Raw genomic sequence first — 20,216 nt, 5'->3', positions numbered from 1 at the left:
CTTCCAATTCTGAGATTCTTTCTTCTGCTTTCTTCATTCTATTTTGGAGACTCTCCACTGTACTTTTAATTTGCCCTACTGTGTGCTTAATTTCTGATATATCCGCCTTGATTTGCTTTATTGTGCCTTAAATTCTTGGAACTCTTGTATGTGCTTCTCATTTTTTATCAGAAGCTTTAAAATGAGTTTTATGAATTCTGTATGCCCCGTTTTCTCGATGTCTTCCTCAGTTAACTCTGAGATTGGCATAGGGTTTTGCTCCTTTGCAGGGGAATTTTCGGTAATATTCATTGTGCCTCTGTCTCTTCTTTTGCTCTTGGTCATTGCACTTCTGTTTGGCAGAGTTTTCTCCTTGGGGCAGGTTTCTAAGCTGTGTCACCCACAGGTCTACAATGCGATTTTACTTATTGCAGTTGGTACACAACTTTTTGCTTGCAGCCACTTGTGCCACAACCTCCAGCGAGTTCCAGGTCTGGGTTCTTATGTTAGATTTCCACCGTGGTCTCCACAGCCCCAGCTCCTGGCTCACCACTCTCCACCTCCTGTGATACCGTGCTGAGGCTGCACCGTTGTCTCTGCAACCTTTCTCCCACTTCCAGTTGGAGCAGGTCCCAGGATTAGAGAGACACCAGGTGTCCTATATAGTTAGGTTGTTGGTGGTGCTGATCTTGTCGGAACCAGTTGGCTGTTAGGTCTGGGTGCCACACGGACCTATTTTGACCCATACGATGCCACAGTCAGTATTATTTTGCTGCAGGACCAGTGCAATTCGCTGAGCTCAGTGAGTTCTCGCGAGATCAGCACATGTGCAGTTCACTGTTATCCCCTGCAGTCCTAAAGCTATTGCCACAGTGTACAAAATGGCACCTCACGTACCCCTACAAGAATTCTTGATCTGCTGGCCATCAGGTCTTAGGGCTACCCAGATCTGTCTTGGGTGGAACCCGTTGAATGCCACGTCGCTGCAGTTCACTGAGTCAGAAATGAGTTTACTCCCAGCTCAGCGTATGCTTAGTCCTTTCCCTTGGCTTTGCCTCCTTACGCAAAATGGCACCCAATACGGCTCTAGGGGGCTGACTGGGCTGTGAAATCCACTCTGTTCTCTCACTGCCCATGTGTGATCTACTGCTGTCTCTGCTCCTGGTCAAACGGACCAACAAGACAGACAGTTCTTTGTCTGGCTTTACCTCCCAAGCTCACAGTGAAAGTCCCTTCCCACCTGGTTGCTGGTAGAGTTCCAGCTGCTGGTAGAGTTCAGATCGCCGTGCTGGAGTATCAGTCATTGCAACACCACACCGTTGTGTCTGCTGCTTTCCCGTGTCTGTCAGTCTGCAGGTACCCCTCTGCTGTTGTTCTGTCCTCTCCTATTTCCTTGAATATGTCCTGTCTGCTTCATCCTGATTAAATGTTTTTCCGTCTGTTTAAACGTGTCCTTACCCTATTTCACCATCTTGATTCTGTTCTATATTAAGTCTTATCTATACTTTGTAAAGCCTTGTTTTAGTGGTTTCCCTAGGATTTATGATAAGTGCTTTTGTAAATAGCTTGGATGCATTGCTATCACTTTATGTGGAGTGATAGGATTTTAGAAGAGTATAGCCCCAGGCACTTCTGTGAGTTGTACATATGCTGTAAATCCCAGAAGGGGAAACAGGAGAAAAGGAACCAGAAGAAATACTTACAAAGATTATGGCAGAAAAAAATTCCAAAATAGTCACATTGTTACTGCTTTATGCAACTAGTTTTTTCCAACAATGGTATATATATAAAAGTTTTTTCCAGGAATGATATATATATATGTCATATATATCACATATATCATATATCATACATATATCATATATATATATCATTCCTGGAAAAAAACTTAGATAAATTATATATATATATATATAATGAAAGACTTTATTTTACATTCTTCTTTTCCATTTCCAGTGTTCTTGGTTTCTTGTTGTAGATTTAATTTTTTTCACTAGAAACTTTTTGGTGAAAAAGTTTTATTTGAAAAAAATTTTTTTCCAACCACTGATTTCACTTCCCTAATTCCTGCAATAGGAGTAAAACAGGGAAAAGTCATTGAAGGTTTGAGTTAAAACTGTTTGAAATGGAAGTATGAGAAGTACCTTTGGACATTCACCTGTTAGAACTGCCAACTCAGTTTGGTTTTTCTATTTCCAGGTAAATGGGTTTCGAAGTTATGTAGATCTTTATGTGAAAGACAAATTAGATGAAACTGGAGTGGCCCTGAAAGTTATCCATGAGCTTGCAAATGAAAGATGGGATGTTTGCCTCACACTGAGTGAAAAAGGATTCCAGCAAATCAGCTTTGTCAATAGCATTGCAACGACAAAAGTAAGTGTGCACATTCCTTGTTTCCAGGTTATTGGCAGAAGAAATGGTTCTTAAAAAATGAATAATGATAACCAAATGTTAAAAATTGAGGTAGGAAAATGAGGGTGTATTTTCTATGAAATAGCTAGGTTACAGTTTAGCTAAATATTCACTGAAAAACAAGTTTTTAGCACTAGCTTTTATTGTTGAACATATTTTGTGAAGTTTAGAATGAAAACAATTTCCTTAGAATTCACTGACTGACATAGTCTCTTCATGGTTGAGGTTCTGAGATCAGCAATTCAGTTGGCGGGATCCCCAAGTGGATTCTGGACAGATTTCATCATGCGTGGAATGGCGAGATTGGCAGCAAATCAGAACTGTTGTACTATCAAAACTGCTTGAGCAGGACCCTCGGAGCATGCCTCACATTGGGGACCTGGGATGGGTGTGGCTTTTCCCTTTCTCCCCTTAGACCAGATACAGAAAAAAAAATAATAATAATGTGGAAGCAAAGGCCTTACCCATTTTCCTGTAGCCCTTGACCTTTTGTGCCCTAATCAGCTATTTAAAGATTATCAAAATAAAAGAATTTAAAAAAAGAAAGATTTTCTTATTCGGTATCCTGAGTTAAGAGTATAGAATATACGATGAGGCTTTTTGGGCTTATGTTGTGGAATATATTTTTCTGCTGTTCTGAGGATAATGATATCCTTCTGCAGGGTTTTAGATTTTATTTTTTAAATTGTATGACAACAGTAGTTTTTAATTTTCTTTTTAAAATTTATTTTAGATGTTTACATAGTTGATTAGGGTGGGAAGGATCCAGGGTCAGGGGAAAGTGGGTGTGGTCATCATTTCTGATTCTTCTATTTCTTCCTGTTTCTCGGGGGAAGGGGAAGATAAAGAGAGAAGCCATATCCAGCCTCCCAATGACCCCAGTACCTGGGGATGGGGATTGGCCACTCAGTAATAACCCAGGTTACCAGTGCGGTGCACACGCAGAGGTTTCTGCCCAGGTGGTTTCGATAGTTCTGAAATGCTGCAATCTTGCCCATCCAAGGATGAGGAATCCTTCCAATGTCCGTTGACTGACGCAGTTGACCTTAGCGTCCCCATTTGCCCACACACTTGCTGCCATCCTTTGGCCTAGGTAGTTGTCCAGTTTGTTCTGTTCTACCTCTGCTGCAGTGCCGTATGTCCTCTGCAGGCCCCAGTGGGCTGCTTATCCTCCATGTGCATCAGGGCCAGCTGTCTACTCCTCTGTCTTTTCTACTGAGGAGGACTAGCTCACTCTGGTGGGACCCAGGACCCAGGCCAGGTGACCTGGGGCCCTGCTGGATACACTGCCCTGGGGAGGGTTTTGGATTTTAAAATCAAGAAAAAATTTTCTAAATTTTTGTATGTGTTATAGTCAAACATTAATCTGTCTTGTCATCAGAAATCCAAAGTTGGCTGTGATTACTTGTGATGGAAACCTAAAAAAAGTGTCTTAAACATATGAAGGTTTTATTTTTTCCTCTTAAAACTAGATACTTTCTGTACGATGGCATCACAGGCCTGTGCCCGTCTTGGTTTTCTGTTTCTGACACCCTTAGCAAATGGCGTACATTCACATGCCTTCGAGATACTCACTACACTGCTATCCTTTACTTCCAAGTTCTAGGGAGAATAAACGTGGTTAGGTAAATTCATCTCTCTCCATTTTGATTAGGGATATAGTAGCATTTCTAAAAGTCCTACCAGCAGATCTCTGCTAATATCCTAAACTAGCTAGAACTGAGGCAAATGGCTGGCCCATGTTGCAAGAGAGTCTGTGTTTATAAATCTTTTTAACTTGGCATGTTGCCAACTAAAACCCAAAACATTTATGTTTATTAGTGAAATAATGGGTGAATGGTTTTCAGATGAACAAACAAGGAATTGCCACAATCTTTAGGTTTAAACCACCTACTCTACCATCTGTGTCAGTTTCTGTTCTTTGTCTTTTCATGTTTTATAACTTTTAATAGAGATAGCTGTATGGAGGGATATAAGTGTGAATGGCTTGATAAGAAATATACATTTGGTCTTTGTTTCTGATTCCTGACACAGAGCTCATAAAACCTTAAACCTTTCTGAAAGGAAGAGGTGATAAGAGTGTCTTGTGTTGTAATATTTGATGTAGTTCCTGACACAGAGTCTCTAAATCACTGGGGTTTCCTAGGTGAGAGGGGCATCTTTTATTTTAATAGGATGACTCTTGGCAGTTGCTTAGGTAGCCCCAAGATGGGGGTTGGTTGCCAGAAAAGCCAAACCTTGATGAGAAGACTGAAACTGTAAGTGGCCCACTCCCCAAAATCAGGGGGGGAGAGAGAAGCTGAAGATAGTCATAGGCCATCCATGCCTGTACTGTGAAAAGAAACCCCTGAAGAACAGAGTTCCCAGGAAGATGATACACTGAAGTGCTGGCAGGGTGGCCTGTGGGAGAAAAGGGCGGACTTTACCTTACGCATCTCCTCTATTTGTCTGTTCCTGTGCTGTGTTCTTTGTAATAAAATGGCAAATCAAAGCAAAGCGTGTTCTCGAGTACTGTGAGCCATTGCAACAAATAACCAAACCTGCGTGGATCCTATTATAGTTCATCAGAAATCCAGGAGGCCAGGATTTACAACTGACATTTGAGTAGAGGGGTGACTTCGTGGGGCTGAGGCCTTAACCTGTGGGTTCTCTGCGAACTCTGGGTCATGGTCAGAGTTGAATTCTGTTCCAGCTGGGATTCAGGAAGCTCACAGAATGAGTTGAGAGTGTTCAAAGCCTACCCTAGAATTTTTGGAAAAGGAAAGGAATTGAAATTAAAAAGGAAAGCTATGGATGTTGGTTTACTGGTTCTGTGGCCAAACACAGCTTTAAAAAAAAATCCTGTCATTTTTAGACTCATGCTACTTGGAAAATAGTTAATAATACTAACAACAAAAAGTTGTTGTAAATATTGAAACACTTACTCTAGAGAATACATACGTATTTTATTACCCTTACTATGGAAAAAATTGAATTCATTTTCTTCCCTCTCTTTAGGGTGGACGGCACGTAGACTATGTGGTAGATCAAGTTGTTGGCAAACTGATTGAAGTAGTTAAGAAAAAGAACAAGGCTGGTGTATCAGTGAAACCATTCCAAGTAAGTGAGACTTTCTGTACTCTCCTGACCTATTACCTACCAGTTTTGCTGTTGACCTTCTCTTGTTGGTACTTTCTTTGATAGGTAAAAAACCACATCTGGGTTTTTGTAAATTGCCTTATCGAAAATCCGACTTTTGATTCTCAAACTAAGGAGAACATGACTCTGCAACCCAAAAGTTTTGGCTCTAAATGCCAACTGTCAGAAAAATTTTTTAAAGCAGTAAGTATAACTTACAATATTTTTTTTTTGTAATGAGAATTAAAAAGGTTTTGTGATTCATTTATGGTTGATTTCTCGCTTATTATATTGTGAATAGGCAGGCTTATACCACAAGCTAGAATGACACATTCTGATCACCTAAAAGGGTAGGCATTATTGTTTTATAAAACCATTGATTTTTTTTTTTTTTTTGGTCAAAAATTAAGGCAGGGAATTATCTAACTATGCCTTGAGTTTTGCATTTGCCATTTTAAAGCCCAGATTTCCCAGGAGCAAGTGTACAGATCCTCAGGACTCTTGGTTTCATCTTTTACTTGTGTGTGTTTGTCTTGCTGGATATAGTAAAATAGACTGTGTTCTACATATTAAGCACTTTCATTTTACTTTGCACATATTTTGGTTGCATCGATTTTTTAAAAAATGAGAGGCCAAGTAAACTGAAGCCTTGCGGCTAGTTAGTAGCCCTTGTAATGTGTTGTCAAGGTCGGCTTCTGCTGCTGTGCTCAGCAGTGCCATCAGTAAACACTTAGGAAGTTTTCGTGAAGCATCTTTCAGTGTTTGATAAAGGCAATGTTAAGATCAGTAGGGCAAGCCCCTTCCCTTGGAAGTTTCTAGTTTGATGGGAGAATACTGTACAGTTGACCCAAGATAACGTATTTGTCAAATTCCAGGGCATATTTTCAAAGGCATGCTCTCAGAAGCAGAAATTGGTTTTAATAGTTGAAGTTTTATTGAAATAATGCTTTTAGAATTAATAATCAAAATGAATTCTGAGCACAAAATATCCTACACACTTTCCTAAACAGTTGTTTTCATGATGATGTGACTTTTAGCTTTTATGCTTTAGCATTTTAGGTGGAACAAAGTAAATTTTGGTATGACATTTCACATCTTTGCTTTATTTGTAATCTAAAAAATCATTTTATGTGTATAAAATCTAACTGCCTCAGATTATAAACTATAACTCTCAGGATTTGGAATCAGAAATGCTTAGCTTGTGTGGTGGACAGCGTATATATTGACTCAATGCAGAGAATGAATTCCAAGCAATGCTGAATTACTGCATGCCAGCCTATCTCAAAATAAAGCTGTTCCTAAGTTTTTAACTTAATGTTTCCTTCGTGTTAATAATTTTTAGTTGTCTTTGAAAATTTAAGACTCATATTCCGTATATTAGAAACATCAGTGGACATTGCCTTCCAGTAAATTCAAGGATGGATTAACTTTTACTTTAATAAAGTTAAATTAACAAAAGCACTGTATATTTCTCAACAAATTTATTTAGCAAGATTTTTTATGTATAATGAAATTATTCTTCCTTCATGCATTTGTACGTATAGGTTGTTATGTTTAGCTGCCTGACTTAGCTTTACTGTAACTGAGTAAGATTTACTGGCATATTTCATTCTCATTGCCTTTATAGTTTTATCGTGAAACACATTGACACTGTGCAGGTATGCCGTTAAACTCTGTTGGTTTTATCTGACTGTGTGAACGACTAGCTTATTTTTATACCAGTATTCTTTGATTGTTAGGCCTCTAATTGTGGCATTGTAGAAAGTATCCTGAACTGGGTGAAATTTAAGGCTCAGACTCAGCTGAATAAGAAGTGTTCATCAGTAAAATACAGTAAAATCAAAGGAATTCCGAAACTGGATGATGCCAATGATGCCGGTAAGGTTCTGTTGTTGTTGTTGTTGTTGTTGTCGTCTGTTAAAGATTTGGATTTAATTTACTCAGGAAGTTTCTATCTTCCGTATGTTATTTGTGAGTTTCTCTTCAGAATACAATTTTACTTCATTAAAATCACTGTATGTACTACATGTTGGTAATTCTCAGGAGAGGGGAATTCAATAAAATATACTGTTAATACCAAAAATAATGTAAGATGTCTCTTCAAGTCTTTTCTGTTCATGAGTATTAATTTTTCTGGCTTCTGGGATATGCGATTTTTAATTTCTTTTAGGAGGGAAACATTCTCTGGAATGTACACTGATATTAACAGAAGGTGACTCTGCCAAATCACTGGCCGTGTCTGGATTAGGTGTGATTGGGAGAGACAGATACGGAGTTTTTCCACTCAGGGGTAAAATTCTTAATGTACGGGAAGCTTCTCATAAACAGGTATATATCCAGCTACACCTTTATGAAATTGTTGGCGTGAATGTTCACAAGTTCAACACTAATGTTCTTCCAACGATTTTCCTTGCTGCGCAGATCATGGAAAATGCAGAAATAAACAATATCATCAAAATAGTTGGTTTGCAATACAAAAAAAGTTATGATGATGCAGAATCCTTGAAGACATTACGTTATGGAAAGATTATGATCATGACTGATCAGGTTGGTTGAAGTTGCCTGCTGTTTGGAATTCCTATCTTTGTTAGACTGTCCTTTTGATACATTCATGAGACTTGCTCCAAAGACAGTACAGGTGAAATTGTGTGCATATCATAGGGAAACATTGATTAATGGACACATTTGTCTGTAGTGCATTTTACACTATAAAGTCTTTGGGTTATAGCCTTGTAGGTCAGATATGCTGAGAGGAGGAGGGATAGAGAGGAAGTGGAGCTGCCGGGATTAGAACCAGCGGCCATATGGGATCAAGGCAAGGACCTTAGCCACTAGGCCACGCTGCCAAGCCCAGCCTTGTAGGTTTTTAAAAAGTGTTTTCAAATGTAATAAATGTTAGGAGAGTCAAGTATAGTGTAGTATTATGACAACAAAGACTGTACATAAGTGGGAAAAAGGGATGGATCCCAGTCAGAAAGGTCACTAGAATGAAGGTTAGTATTTTTATGTGGTGGCATATTTGGGAATGCACAAAGAGTCAGAGAATTTGATAGAGACATAGTGTTATAAAAAGAACTAGAAAATTTTCTGATCAATACCTATAGCTTCTATAAAGTTTTAAACAGAAAAATTTTGATTTCTATGTCAAGGGAGAACTTGCAAGTACTCTAGATTTTTCCTTCCAATCCTTAGTGAAGTGATATTATAAGCACGTTTCATGTATTTTCCAGTTTTAAGCCATTCTGTTAGTGAAATCTGTATGAACTGTAAAACACGCATATTTGTAACATAATTTTGGAAGGACAGAAATATTCAGGTTTCCATGAGCTATATACCTTATTTGTGCAGTTCTAGAATTTGAATGAAATTTTGCCTTTTTGCTGTGTTTATAGACTTAACAATTTAGTTAAAGGTAACTTTATTTTGTAAAATTATTATGGAACTTTTTATTAACATTGATTTAGGATCAAGATGGTTCTCATATAAAAGGCCTGCTTATTAATTTTATCCATCACAATTGGCCATCACTTTTGAAGCACGGTTTTCTTGAAGAATTCATTACTCCTATTGTAAAGGTATTATTTACATTATGTTTTTTGTACTGTTGCCTTAAAGGTTAGCAGAAACACTAATTTTTGTTTTTCTTAACTTAAGGCAAGCAAAAATAAGCAGGAACTTTCCTTCTATAGTATTCCTGAATTTGATGAGTGGAAAAAACACATTGAAAACCAAAAAGCCTGGAAAATAAAATACTACAAAGGTTTGTATTTTTAAAAAATTAAAATTTGCAAAGTGGCTATTAGACATTATCTATAACCATTTTTGCATGTGGTACAAAAAGAATTGTCATACCTTTAGTGTCCTTTAATGTTCAGTTAGTATTAGAAGTTTATTTTCATAGATATTTTTAAGTTGGGTTTAAACACGTTGCATTTGATTGATAAATATCAAATCTTTTAATATAGTACTTCTCTTTTAATACTTCTCCCTTGCAATTTATTTATAAAAGTTTAGTTTGGAAAAAAAAGTTTAGTTTGTTCTATATGATTTCTCATGTAGATTTTGTTAACTGTAGACCTGTAGTTTCATTTAACACTTAGCAGGCTCCTCTGTCTCTGTTCTCCTAACTAGTAGTTGAACTGGAGACATGATCAGATTAAGTTATTTGGTATTGTGTGCTTGTGTTAGGAGGAATGCATTATCTAGTTTGTGTTTGTCAGTTAAGACTGGTTGATTGATACGGTGTTCCAGAATTGGTTCATTTGTTATAGCTTTCCACACCAGCTGTTTACTTAGTATTTGAAACAGGTCGTGTTCCTCACTCTTGTAACCGTTGTACAGGTTTGGGCACCAGCACAGCTAAAGAGGCAAAGGAGTATTTTGCGGATATGGAAAGGCATCGCATCTTGTTTCGATATGCCGGCCCTGAGGATGATGCTGCCATTACTTTGGTAATCCAGTTTATTGTAATTAACCTTTCCACAGTTTTTCTCTCAGTCTTAGTTTCTTATAAGTCCTTTTCAGAATTTGAATGTACAAACTGGCCGATTTTACCTTTGTCCCCAGTTTATGTTCTGCTTTCACACTTTTCCAATATGTTTTTACTGAAAATATTGGAAAACCTTAATTCCCAAAGAATTAATAGTAATTTTTCATTAACAGATTGCTATAATGAAATTCATTTTATTTTTAATATGTAAAATCATTATCTGGAATCTTTCAGGCATTCAGTAAGAAGAAAATTGATGACAGAAAAGAATGGTTAACAAATTTTATGGAGGATCGGCGGCAGCGTAGGTTACATGGCTTACCAGAGGTTAGTCTGAAGGAGTGGTGACTGGGGGAAGGAGAGCGAAAAAAGGCAGGCAGTAATAATGACAATATTGCCATTGAACTTTTCTCTTAGCAATTTTTGTATGGTACAGCAACAAAACATTTGACCTATAATGATTTCATCAACAAGGAATTGATTCTGTTCTCAAACTCAGACAATGAAAGATCTATACCATCGCTTGTTGATGGTGAGTAATCTTGATTAGAAACTTTTATTAGAAACTTTCTGTGTGTTACAGTGTAGTTTAATATTTTAAGACATCTTAAAATTCTCAACATCTTGTGAAGTGTATAAGGAGCTGTTTCCGAGGAATTTGGATATGGTTACCTACACTTCCCTTTCTGTTGTTGTAATATTTCTAATATCTGCAGTAATTAAATTTCCAGAGATAGTGTTGAATCTTGTTGCTACCATTCTGTAGCTAACAGTGGTGATAGTTTGTGTACACTGCAAAGATTATTGCTATGTTTATTGGCTTACATCAAAAAGAATGATAAACAGACTGCTTTATTGATACTGTCTTTCAGTTGCTGATTGATTTTTCTCAAATAGATTGAAATGATCTAAAAACACCTTATTGTTACTCACTTTGTTATAGGAACACAAACAGTGGTTTTGGTCTGTTATTCTGCAACACTGAACTGTATCTTTTCCCCCTGAATACATACGGAAACTTGTTTCTGCTAAACGAATTGTTGACGTAATTAGACCTTGCAGTGCTGTTTTTTAGTGTCGTTCTCTTTGAAAACTAGGTTTTAAACCCGGCCAACGGAAAGTGTTATTTACCTGTTTCAAGAGGAATGATAAACGGGAAGTAAAAGTAGCCCAGTTGGCTGGATCTGTTGCTGAGATGTCTGCTTATCATCATGGAGAAGTAAGCGTTAGAATTGGAGTCCACTGAGAGCTGCAGGCATTGGCACGGGGAATAATTGTATATAAGAACTTGCTTTTCCTTTTATAAGGTCTTTGGACATGTGAAAGAATTGAGAATTTGGGTTTAGTATAAATTGTGGAGCAGGTATAGATGATTTAGAACTTGAATGCTGTGTTCTGTTTGTCTTTTTAGCAAGCTTTGATGATGACTATTGTGAATTTGGCTCAGAACTTTGTGGGAAGTAACAACATTAACTTGCTTCAGCCTATTGGCCAGTTTGGGACTCGGCTTCATGGTGGCAAAGATGCTGCAAGCCCTCGTTATATTTTCACAATGCTAAGGTAAACATTTGTTTATATAATAACAAAAATCTTAATTGGAAGTTAACTGGAACCAATGAAATATGTAATAGAGTTGTAACTGTGTAAAAATGATTGCCTGGGTTCTCTGAGGGTTCCAAATTACTGTTATGACTAATTCTGTACTCTCATACTTTGTATTCTTTCAAACATTTTTAGAATAGTTTTAAATTTACAAAATGAACATTGTGAGATAATAATCCACAGAGTTCTCAAGTAATTTTCCCCCTATTTCCTCTACTGCTTAGTGAAAAAAAGACGCTGAAAGTGATTCATTAATTGTTGCAAACTATTTGACCATAAATAGAAGAAGTCTATTACTTTCAGCTTTAGGAATGTAGGATTTTTTTCTCCAACTGATGGTTATTCTTATGTCTGAATAGGTTATGTGTTTGATTCAGAAAACTAGAAAATGCTTAAATTTTTGCTCATTTAGGAACTTAAGACTAATAATATAAAACAATGCTATGTTTTGTCTTCATGCCTAAGAGAAATACACATTTACTGATAATGTTAGATAAATCTTATTTCATTTTTTTAGAATAGATTTTTAAAAAGATTGAAAAGATTTCTTTGAAAGGGAAAATTACAGTAAGAGAAGCTGAGAGAAAGTGAGCAAGAGCCATGTTCCATCCACTGATTCACACTCAGAATGATCAGCTGGGGGCCTGGGGCTCCATCCAGATCTCCCGCAAGGGTGTAGGAGCCCAAACGCTTGGACCATTTGCTGCTGCTTTCTTGGGAGCATTAGCAGGAAGCGGGATCAGAAGTAGAGCAGCTCAGTCTGTCCCGTACTGGCACCCCTATGGGATACTGGTGTTACATGTGGCAGGTTCACACACTATACCATTACAACTGCCCCAATTTTATATATTTTTTTAAAAGATTGATTGATTTTAAAGGTTAAGTTAGAGACAGGTTAATTTTTCCAGCTTGTTGGTCACTCCCCAAATGGTCCCAATAATGCAGGCTGGGCCAGGATGAAACCTTGGGACTCTGCGTCTTCCTACATGAGGAGCAGGGGCATAGGCACTCAGGCCGTCTTGTGTTGCTTTCCCAAGCACATTATCAGGAAGATGGAGGGGAAGGGACTCCAGCCAACGCCGTTACAGGACGCTGGCTTTGCAGGCAGCTTAACGCACTGTGGTTGACTGACGAATTTTATTGTTAAGCAAATGTAGTCAGAAATCAATAAAAATATTCTTCTAATAGTGTGTATTATTTCTTAAAGCCATTGGTTTTTGTTTTATCCTTTTTTTCTTTAGTTCATTAGCAAGATTACTTTTTCCGGCTGTGGATGACAACCTGCTTAAGTTTCTTTATGATGATAATCAGCGTGTGGAACCAGAATGGTATATTCCTATAATTCCCATGGTTTTAATCAATGGTGCTGAAGGCATTGGTACCGGATGGGCTTGTAAGCTGCCGAACTATGACGCCAGGGAGATTGTGGATAATGTCAGGCGCATGCTAGATGGCTTGGATCCTCATCCCATGGTAATTGCTTGAAAGTTAAGGCCTTTATTGTTTATTTAACAAATGACAATTTAAACTACTAAGTTCATTATTTTTAGAAAAGTAATGAAATATTTTAGAACATATTAGGTGGAAAAAAAACCTTTCTTAAGAGTTAACTTGATGGAGTATAAGCTTTGGAATGAACCAGCAGGTCAGTTTTTTGGGATAAAATTGTTGAAATTTTAAAATATTCTATGTCCAGGGCTTTCTGATCTGTGAACTGTATAAAGAGTAATACTTTCAAGATAAAATTAAATTTAACTTCATGTTTTTGTTCTTAAATTATCAAGTCTTACCAAAGTTGTAAGGATGCTTGAAAACATGCTTGTATGTATTTTACTGTATCATGTTCATTTTATTTTTGTCTTTGTATAATTCACTGCACTCTTCTTCTCACACCTCCAGTTAAAACAAAAATCCCTTTTCTTACATTATTTTCAAATTAAGTGGAACTTTTTTCTTACCTTGATGTATCAAGGTTTATTTTTGTTGCAAAAAATAATGCTTTTTGGGAAAATACAGAGTTGGAAAGGGGGAAAATTCCACAAATCCATCATAGAAATAAACTTGCTGTCTTGATGTGTTTCTATTTGTTTTATTTCATTTTTATATTTCAAACTAAAAATTAAGTCAAGTATATTCTCTGCTGTTTTCTATAAATAAAATACTTCAAAGTATTTTGAACTGAAGCATCATAGTGCTTTTTATGATTATAGTTTTATTTAAGCTGCTGTAGACTTTGGAATACTGCTAGTGTATGAGGATTGGATAGACACAGCTTGTTTGCTTACTCTATTCTTACACGGAGATCAATGTCTGTCAGCACTGTCTGCAAAAAATTGATGTGTTATCAAGATAAGGGATTAGAACCCGAAGTTTAGACATAGACGATATTAATAATGGCCGAATATGCAAAAAGTAGCAACGTACTATGCTATAGGCCTGATTTCTATAGTGATGGTGTGAATGATGGGAGGGCTCATTTGAGAAATTAGATAAATGGGAGTGCTGTGTATCTGAAGGCTCTGTGGATAGATAATGAAAGTGAGAGTACTGAGAACATTCAAACAAAATGTTGGAAGAAAGGCAGTGGTTCTGCAAGGCAAATCATTAGAGGAAAAAGTAGAAAATCACATTAAATTTGGAATGTGAGAGGCTTTCAATATAGGGCCCAGAGAATTTGAAGTTAAGGGATATTAATCTAAGGGTTGGACAGCAGACTGAAGTATTCTAAGAAATCTAGGTACAATGATGAGATTTTGAGGTTCAGAAGATAATTGGAATATACTAAAAGGTTATGAATCCATGATCGAGTAGTCACTAGGTAAGAGGGATGATTAAGGGTGAGAAATTCAATTTGTTATGTTTGTCACTATCAATAACCTATGAACTAAGAAGCATTCAAATATGGCAGTAACACTCAAGAGAGAAGTCAGGACTTCTAAGTTATTTGTGTTTTTTTCCTGCAGCTTCCAAACTACAAGAACTTTAAAGGCACAATCCAAGAACTTGGTCAAAACCAGTATGCAGTCAGTGGTGAAATATTTGTGGTTGATAGGAATACAGTAGAAATTACAGAGCTTCCAGTTAGAACTTGGACACAGGTTAGTATAAATACGTGCACTCCCTCTGCGAAGGGCATTGCATTAGCAGTTCTTTCCGGTAAGAATTATTCCATCATTGTGGATTCTCAGTTTGAGTAGTAGTAAATAAACCTTGCATACATTTTTACTCACTCATACAGTAATTGAAACTTTTAAACTTAATGAGGTATGGTTTGTTAGGCATTTTTTAAAAATTTTGTGTATATTTTGAAAGAAATAGGATCAGTGTTTTAAATTCTTACAGCAATCAATATGTTCAAGTCAATTAATATCAGCTGTTATAAATCTAATTGTTTGTGTCCTCTGTTGTCCCTTCTAGTTGATGTACTCTCCGTACTGTCAGGACTTCATCTTCCCTTGGCAGGATGAGCACATCCGAGCCTTGACCTTGCTGGCCTTCTCTCACTGCTAGATGCCCAGACATTTTCTTCTAGAGTGACTGAGCAGGAGGCAATAGAAGTGGAGCTTTCCTTTTTTTTTTTTTTTTTTTCTTCTTGAAGGAGTAAAAGAGTTTTTCAGAGATTGTAAAGACTTTTTGTAGCAGAACATGAGAGTAAGTGAAGGAATTACTTAATGTTGAATCTTTTATAGGTGTACAAAGAACAAGTTTTAGAACCTATGCTGAATGGAACCGACAAAACACCAGCATTAATTTCTGATTACAAAGAATATCATACTGATACAACTGTGAAATTTGTGGTGAAAATGACAGAAGAGAAACTGGCGCAAGCAGAAGCTGCTGGATTACATAAAGTGTTTAAGCTTCAAACTACTCTTACTTGTAATTCCATGGTAATTTTTACATTTACTCCTTGATTTTCCTTGTCTGGTATAAATTCAGTTGTTGGGATTGGCTTCATGATGGAGGTAGTCAAATGAATGTACTTTGTCACTGTGTATTTGGTGAAGAATCTAGGTATATACTCCTTTCTCTACTTTTGATGTGTTACTTTTATTCTCAATTCCTGCTTCTACATCTGAATTGGAACACAGGATGTATTTATTTTCACACATACTGTAGGAGAGAATGGTTATTGTGGACTTTTATGTGCCTTACGCCTACCTCTATCAACAAGTCAATTGTAGAATCTTAATTTCCACATAACCCAAATTTGCTTCATTAAAATTATATATTTGTGTTTACATATAAAACTAGGAAGAAAATTATGTTAATGTGTAACACTACCCAAATTCCATTCTAATTTTAAAATGCAATAAAAGATAAAAAACATTCAGTGATAGCATAATGGTTCAGAAAAATCATTGTTATGTGCCTGAGACAGACTGGTAGAGGGTTAATAAAAGTTTGAATTATAACACAAGTAATTTATAAAACAACACAAGTAATTATAGAAGTCAAAGATGGGGGCAAATGTATGTTTTTAGTTTGGGGGAAACATTTTTCTTAGATGGTTTTATAGCTAGTTTTTAAAAGAAGCTATTTTTAGCTCAAAATTATATTGCAGGCCTTTCTGTAGTTAGTGGTTTTCAAAGTGGTATTTACAGAAATGTCTTATTGGTTCTGGTTCTACTCAATAGCTTTTAGGGGTTGTATGTTCATAGTATGTTACTGTTTTAAATACTGTGGAGGTCATTTACATTAAAATAAGAGTGCGGATTATATAATCCACGAAAACTGTTTTGCCTAGGTTCTCTTTGATCATATGGGATGTCTGAAGAAGTATGAAACTGTGCAAGACATTCTGAAAGAATTCTTTGATTTAAGATTGAGTTACTATGGTTTACGAAAGGAGTGGCTTGTAGGAATGCTGGGAGCAGAATCTACCAAGCTCAACAATCAGGCCCGTTTCATTTTAGAGAAGATACAAGGGAAAATTACTATAGGTAAGATGCAACCTTTTAAAATTTAAAGATTAGTTAAAAATGGAAAAAAAAAGCTTTATTAATAGAAGACATTTTTATCAGTAGAATATAAACAAATACAAATTGAATCTCTTTTCTTGATCCTAACTTTATTTTTCCCTCACATAGAGAATAGGTCAAAGAAAGATTTGATTCAAATGTTAGTCCAGAGAGGTTATGAATCTGACCCAGTGAAAGCCTGGAAAGAAGCACAAGAAAAGGTAATCATTTGCAGAAAAAGACGTTCAGAGAAGCTTTTAAAATCAACTTCCCAAACAAACGAAAACCCACCCCTGAACTTTAAATTTAGTATTGCTAAAGGTGATGAGTTGTCTGTTTATCCACAGAACAAATACAGTGCAGGAAATTGCCGTGCACACCCACCACAAAACTCTTGGCCAGTGTGACTCCACCAGGGCCTGGAGAAATGACTCCAAGTCGGAGAAGGTAGCTCAGTCCCCTTGAGCCTGCCAATAAGAGGGTGTCGTTTGTGGTGGTGATTTCTGTGAGATGCATGTACACTATCTGGGAACCAGAGTGGCAGCGCACTCGATTTCATACTTTTCAGTCTGTGGTCACAGTATGGCATCCAGACACTATGCCCTTGATCTGGGTTTGGTTAATGCTGGGAATCTGGAGACAAAATACTCATTATTCTAGAACTTTATAGAGCATCACGTAAGTGCTCGTCCCTGGGCTTACATTTTTGGCTAGAGATTTAAAGCCAAGAACTTCAGATTAAGAGTCTGATGTTTTGTTACTTTAAGTCGTCCCTTTCAGCTCATAACGTAGTGATATGAATTCAATCAATGGGGTATTGAAACTGAGATTCCCCTCAGGAGCAGTTTCTTGATGTATGTAAGGAGGAAACATTTTGAAAGGCAATATAACATTGTGATTGAGAACAGAAATACAAAAGAAAATTTGATCGTTAATTTCTGATAATTAGATTATTTACATATATATCAACAACGTTAATATCTAACAATATGATTATGTGGACTAACTTGAAATGAAACCTTTTTTAGTTATGAGTTCTCAACCATAATGTTTTTCTATATATTCATCATATTACATTGAATTGTTGCTTTTGTTTGTATTATGTTTTTATGATAGATTTATTCAAATACTGAAGAAACTAGATAGGACAGGATGGGCAGCATGCAGAATTACAAATTTTTAAAAATTTCCTCTCAGTATTTTTTGGTTTATTGTTAAACTCCAGATTAGGATTTATATACTATTTGGCCTTTTGTATCAGTGTTTCAGTTATATCTTCAAATTCATGAGTTTACTAGTTAATTATTTTTACTGCTTAGCTTTAAAAGATGAAGGTATCTACTGTTAGGGGATGCTCTTCTGGTGGATGTAGAATCCATGGGTAAAGCATATCTTCGTTTCTGTGATGATCTTGTCATCTTCACAGCACCTTGGCTGTGTGTACACTAGCGTTAGGGTGGCCAGCTAACAGACCTGCTGCTACGAAAGTGTCCTGTTTTTGCAGAAAGTTCAAGAGTTAGAATTACAGCAGCTGAACAGTAGATTAAAAGGGTTTTTTTTTAAAGTAATGAATACATCATTCAAACTTGATTTTTTTTTCTTGATTTGAGTCTTATAGTCCATCAACAGTGATAGATACAGTCATACAGCATTCATTAAGAATTTGAATTTAATCAAAAACTAGAATTGAATAGATTGAAGTATAGTTTTTATGACCCACTGGTATAGTTCTCTAGGAGACTAACAGTTGAAATACTTCATAGCAAATGCACTATTACTTGAGGAATTTTTGAAGATTCCAGAACACAAAATCTGATAAGTTATATAGGTGTTTATTTACCAGCTGAACAGCATTCCTTATTTGGTAATGTTGAATAACCAAATTTATAGTTTTGTTTATGAAGTGAAGTCTGTCGCTTTGACATTTTTACTGCATTTCTAAAGTACAGCCAAACCTTGTATGAATACATTATTTACTTAAATTTTTAACATAAAGCTTTTCTCTTTTTTGGTTACTAAAAGTGAGCTCCTTGTTTTATGGAGTGATATTGTTGCCTCAGTCATTTTTATTTTAAGTGCTTTAAACAACTTATTTGAAGTTGAATGACCATTTCAGTTTTCAAAATCTTGAGGATGATATCATCTAAAACAACTTTTATGAAATTCTTTATTTTGCAATTTAATATCAGCACGACATTATTGTTGCATCTGTTTCTAAGGGCCTTATGAGTCAAGTTTCAGAAGGCCTTTGGCAGTTCTTTAGTTCCCAACTCAATGTCTAAAGTAAACTTTGAGTTCTCACAAGTCTACTTGCTTTGAGGAATTTTTAATAAGAATGTTTTTAGTGAATGCCTGTACCAGATACATTTATTAAAAATGCAAAGCAGTTTTCAGTGATAATATTTATTCTTGGTTTCACATTTTTCTTTCACAAATATAAAAATCTCACAAGATGCAATGATAAAACATTAGTTTCACTCTATTACTTTCACGATTTAAGGTGTTCTCATTTAGTAACAGTTTCTGAGGAAAGCAGTTTTTCATCAGTCTCTAAGATGAATAGGGATTGAATATACCATTTCTTCTGAAGGTTTTGTTGTACATCTTTAGAAAATTTTCAGTTCTTTATAGGAAACATTTTTATAGGTAATCTTGCAGATAATCTAAATTAACCCTGCCAACCTGACAGAGTAGCATTTATAATGTAGCATTAATAGAATATTTAACTCAGTATTCAGAAAATGTCAGCACTAATTTGACTTTAATATAAAGTGTATTTTTTTTACAGGCAGCAGAAGAGGAAGAAACACAAAACCAGCATGATGATAGTTCCTCCGATTCAGGAACTCCTTCAGGCCCTGATTTTAATTATATTTTAAATATGTCTCTGTGGTCTCTTACTAAAGAAAAAGTTGAAGAACTGATTAAGCAGAGAGATGCAAAAGTATGAACTTTTGTGGGTTAAATAATTTGAAACTGTGGTGTTAGCCATATCCTCAGTTTTCTTTTCCCAAAAATAAATATTGATTAACTCTTTATACATATTTAAATGAATGCTTAAACTGTACTACTTTCTATCGTAGGGGCGAGAGGTCAGTGATCTTAAAAGAAAATCCCCTTCGGATCTCTGGAAGGAAGATTTAGCAGCATTTGTCGAAGAACTGGATGTAGGTTGTCTCCATTAAAAACACATTTTGAGTAATCTTCATGAAACAAGAGTAAAGTTGTCTTATAATGAACTCTGAGGGTGTTTAATCTGACTTTGGATTAAGCCTCTAGCTATAGCTATATGAAATGTTGAGAAAAGTATGGATTTATTTAGAGAGGAAATTTAAAATTGGCTAAATTTTAATACTTTCTACTTAAATTTCTTAACTTGTAAAATTCATTCAGTTTATTTTCTTGCAAGGACATAAGCGCAGTATCTATAGATGTGTGTGTATATATACACATATATGTATATTAATATAGTACACACATATGTATGTGTATAATAGAAGTATCTTGCTTTTAGCAGTGGAATGAGTCTCATTAGGTTAAAAGGCAGAAATCTTTATTTTCATGTTATAACCTAAGTTTCTCCAATTAGAATTCTAGTGTAAAAATAAATTGAAAGGAGAAATTGTAAACCTTTTTAAAAATTGTGTACCTAAAAT

At 35.9% G+C, this 20,216-nt stretch overlaps 1 protein-coding gene across 4 annotated transcripts in view; it reads left to right on the top strand.

Annotated features, from left to right (window-relative positions):
- TOP2B (DNA topoisomerase II beta) overlaps nt 1–20,216 on the top strand; it is a 62,858-nt gene that overhangs the window by 27,668 nt on the left and 14,974 nt on the right. For all 4 annotated transcript variants that reach the window (XM_004588287.2, XM_058657244.1, XM_058657243.1 and 1 more), the window contains exons 8-27: nt 2,179–2,352; nt 5,389–5,490; nt 5,575–5,712; nt 7,248–7,386; nt 7,679–7,836; nt 7,930–8,055; nt 8,973–9,083; nt 9,163–9,268; nt 9,850–9,959; nt 10,232–10,324; nt 10,415–10,529; nt 11,095–11,216; nt 11,409–11,557; nt 12,841–13,072; nt 14,563–14,697; nt 15,289–15,489; nt 16,347–16,542; nt 16,690–16,781; nt 19,349–19,504; nt 19,644–19,727. In XM_004588287.2, the coding sequence (XP_004588344.2) occupies nt 2,179–2,352; nt 5,389–5,490; nt 5,575–5,712; nt 7,248–7,386; nt 7,679–7,836; nt 7,930–8,055; nt 8,973–9,083; nt 9,163–9,268; nt 9,850–9,959; nt 10,232–10,324; nt 10,415–10,529; nt 11,095–11,216; nt 11,409–11,557; nt 12,841–13,072; nt 14,563–14,697; nt 15,289–15,489; nt 16,347–16,542; nt 16,690–16,781; nt 19,349–19,504; nt 19,644–19,727 (2,739 nt within the window). The remainder of the gene's footprint in view (nt 1–2,178; nt 2,353–5,388; nt 5,491–5,574; nt 5,713–7,247; nt 7,387–7,678; nt 7,837–7,929; nt 8,056–8,972; nt 9,084–9,162; nt 9,269–9,849; nt 9,960–10,231; nt 10,325–10,414; nt 10,530–11,094; nt 11,217–11,408; nt 11,558–12,840; nt 13,073–14,562; nt 14,698–15,288; nt 15,490–16,346; nt 16,543–16,689; nt 16,782–19,348; nt 19,505–19,643; nt 19,728–20,216) is intronic.

The sequence above is a fragment of the Ochotona princeps genome, chromosome 30 (assembly GCF_030435755.1).
Source record: "Ochotona princeps isolate mOchPri1 chromosome 30, mOchPri1.hap1, whole genome shotgun sequence".
NCBI classification, from domain to species: Eukaryota; Metazoa; Chordata; class Mammalia; order Lagomorpha; family Ochotonidae; genus Ochotona; species Ochotona princeps.
This window is presented reverse-complemented; position numbering and strand designations above follow the sequence as displayed.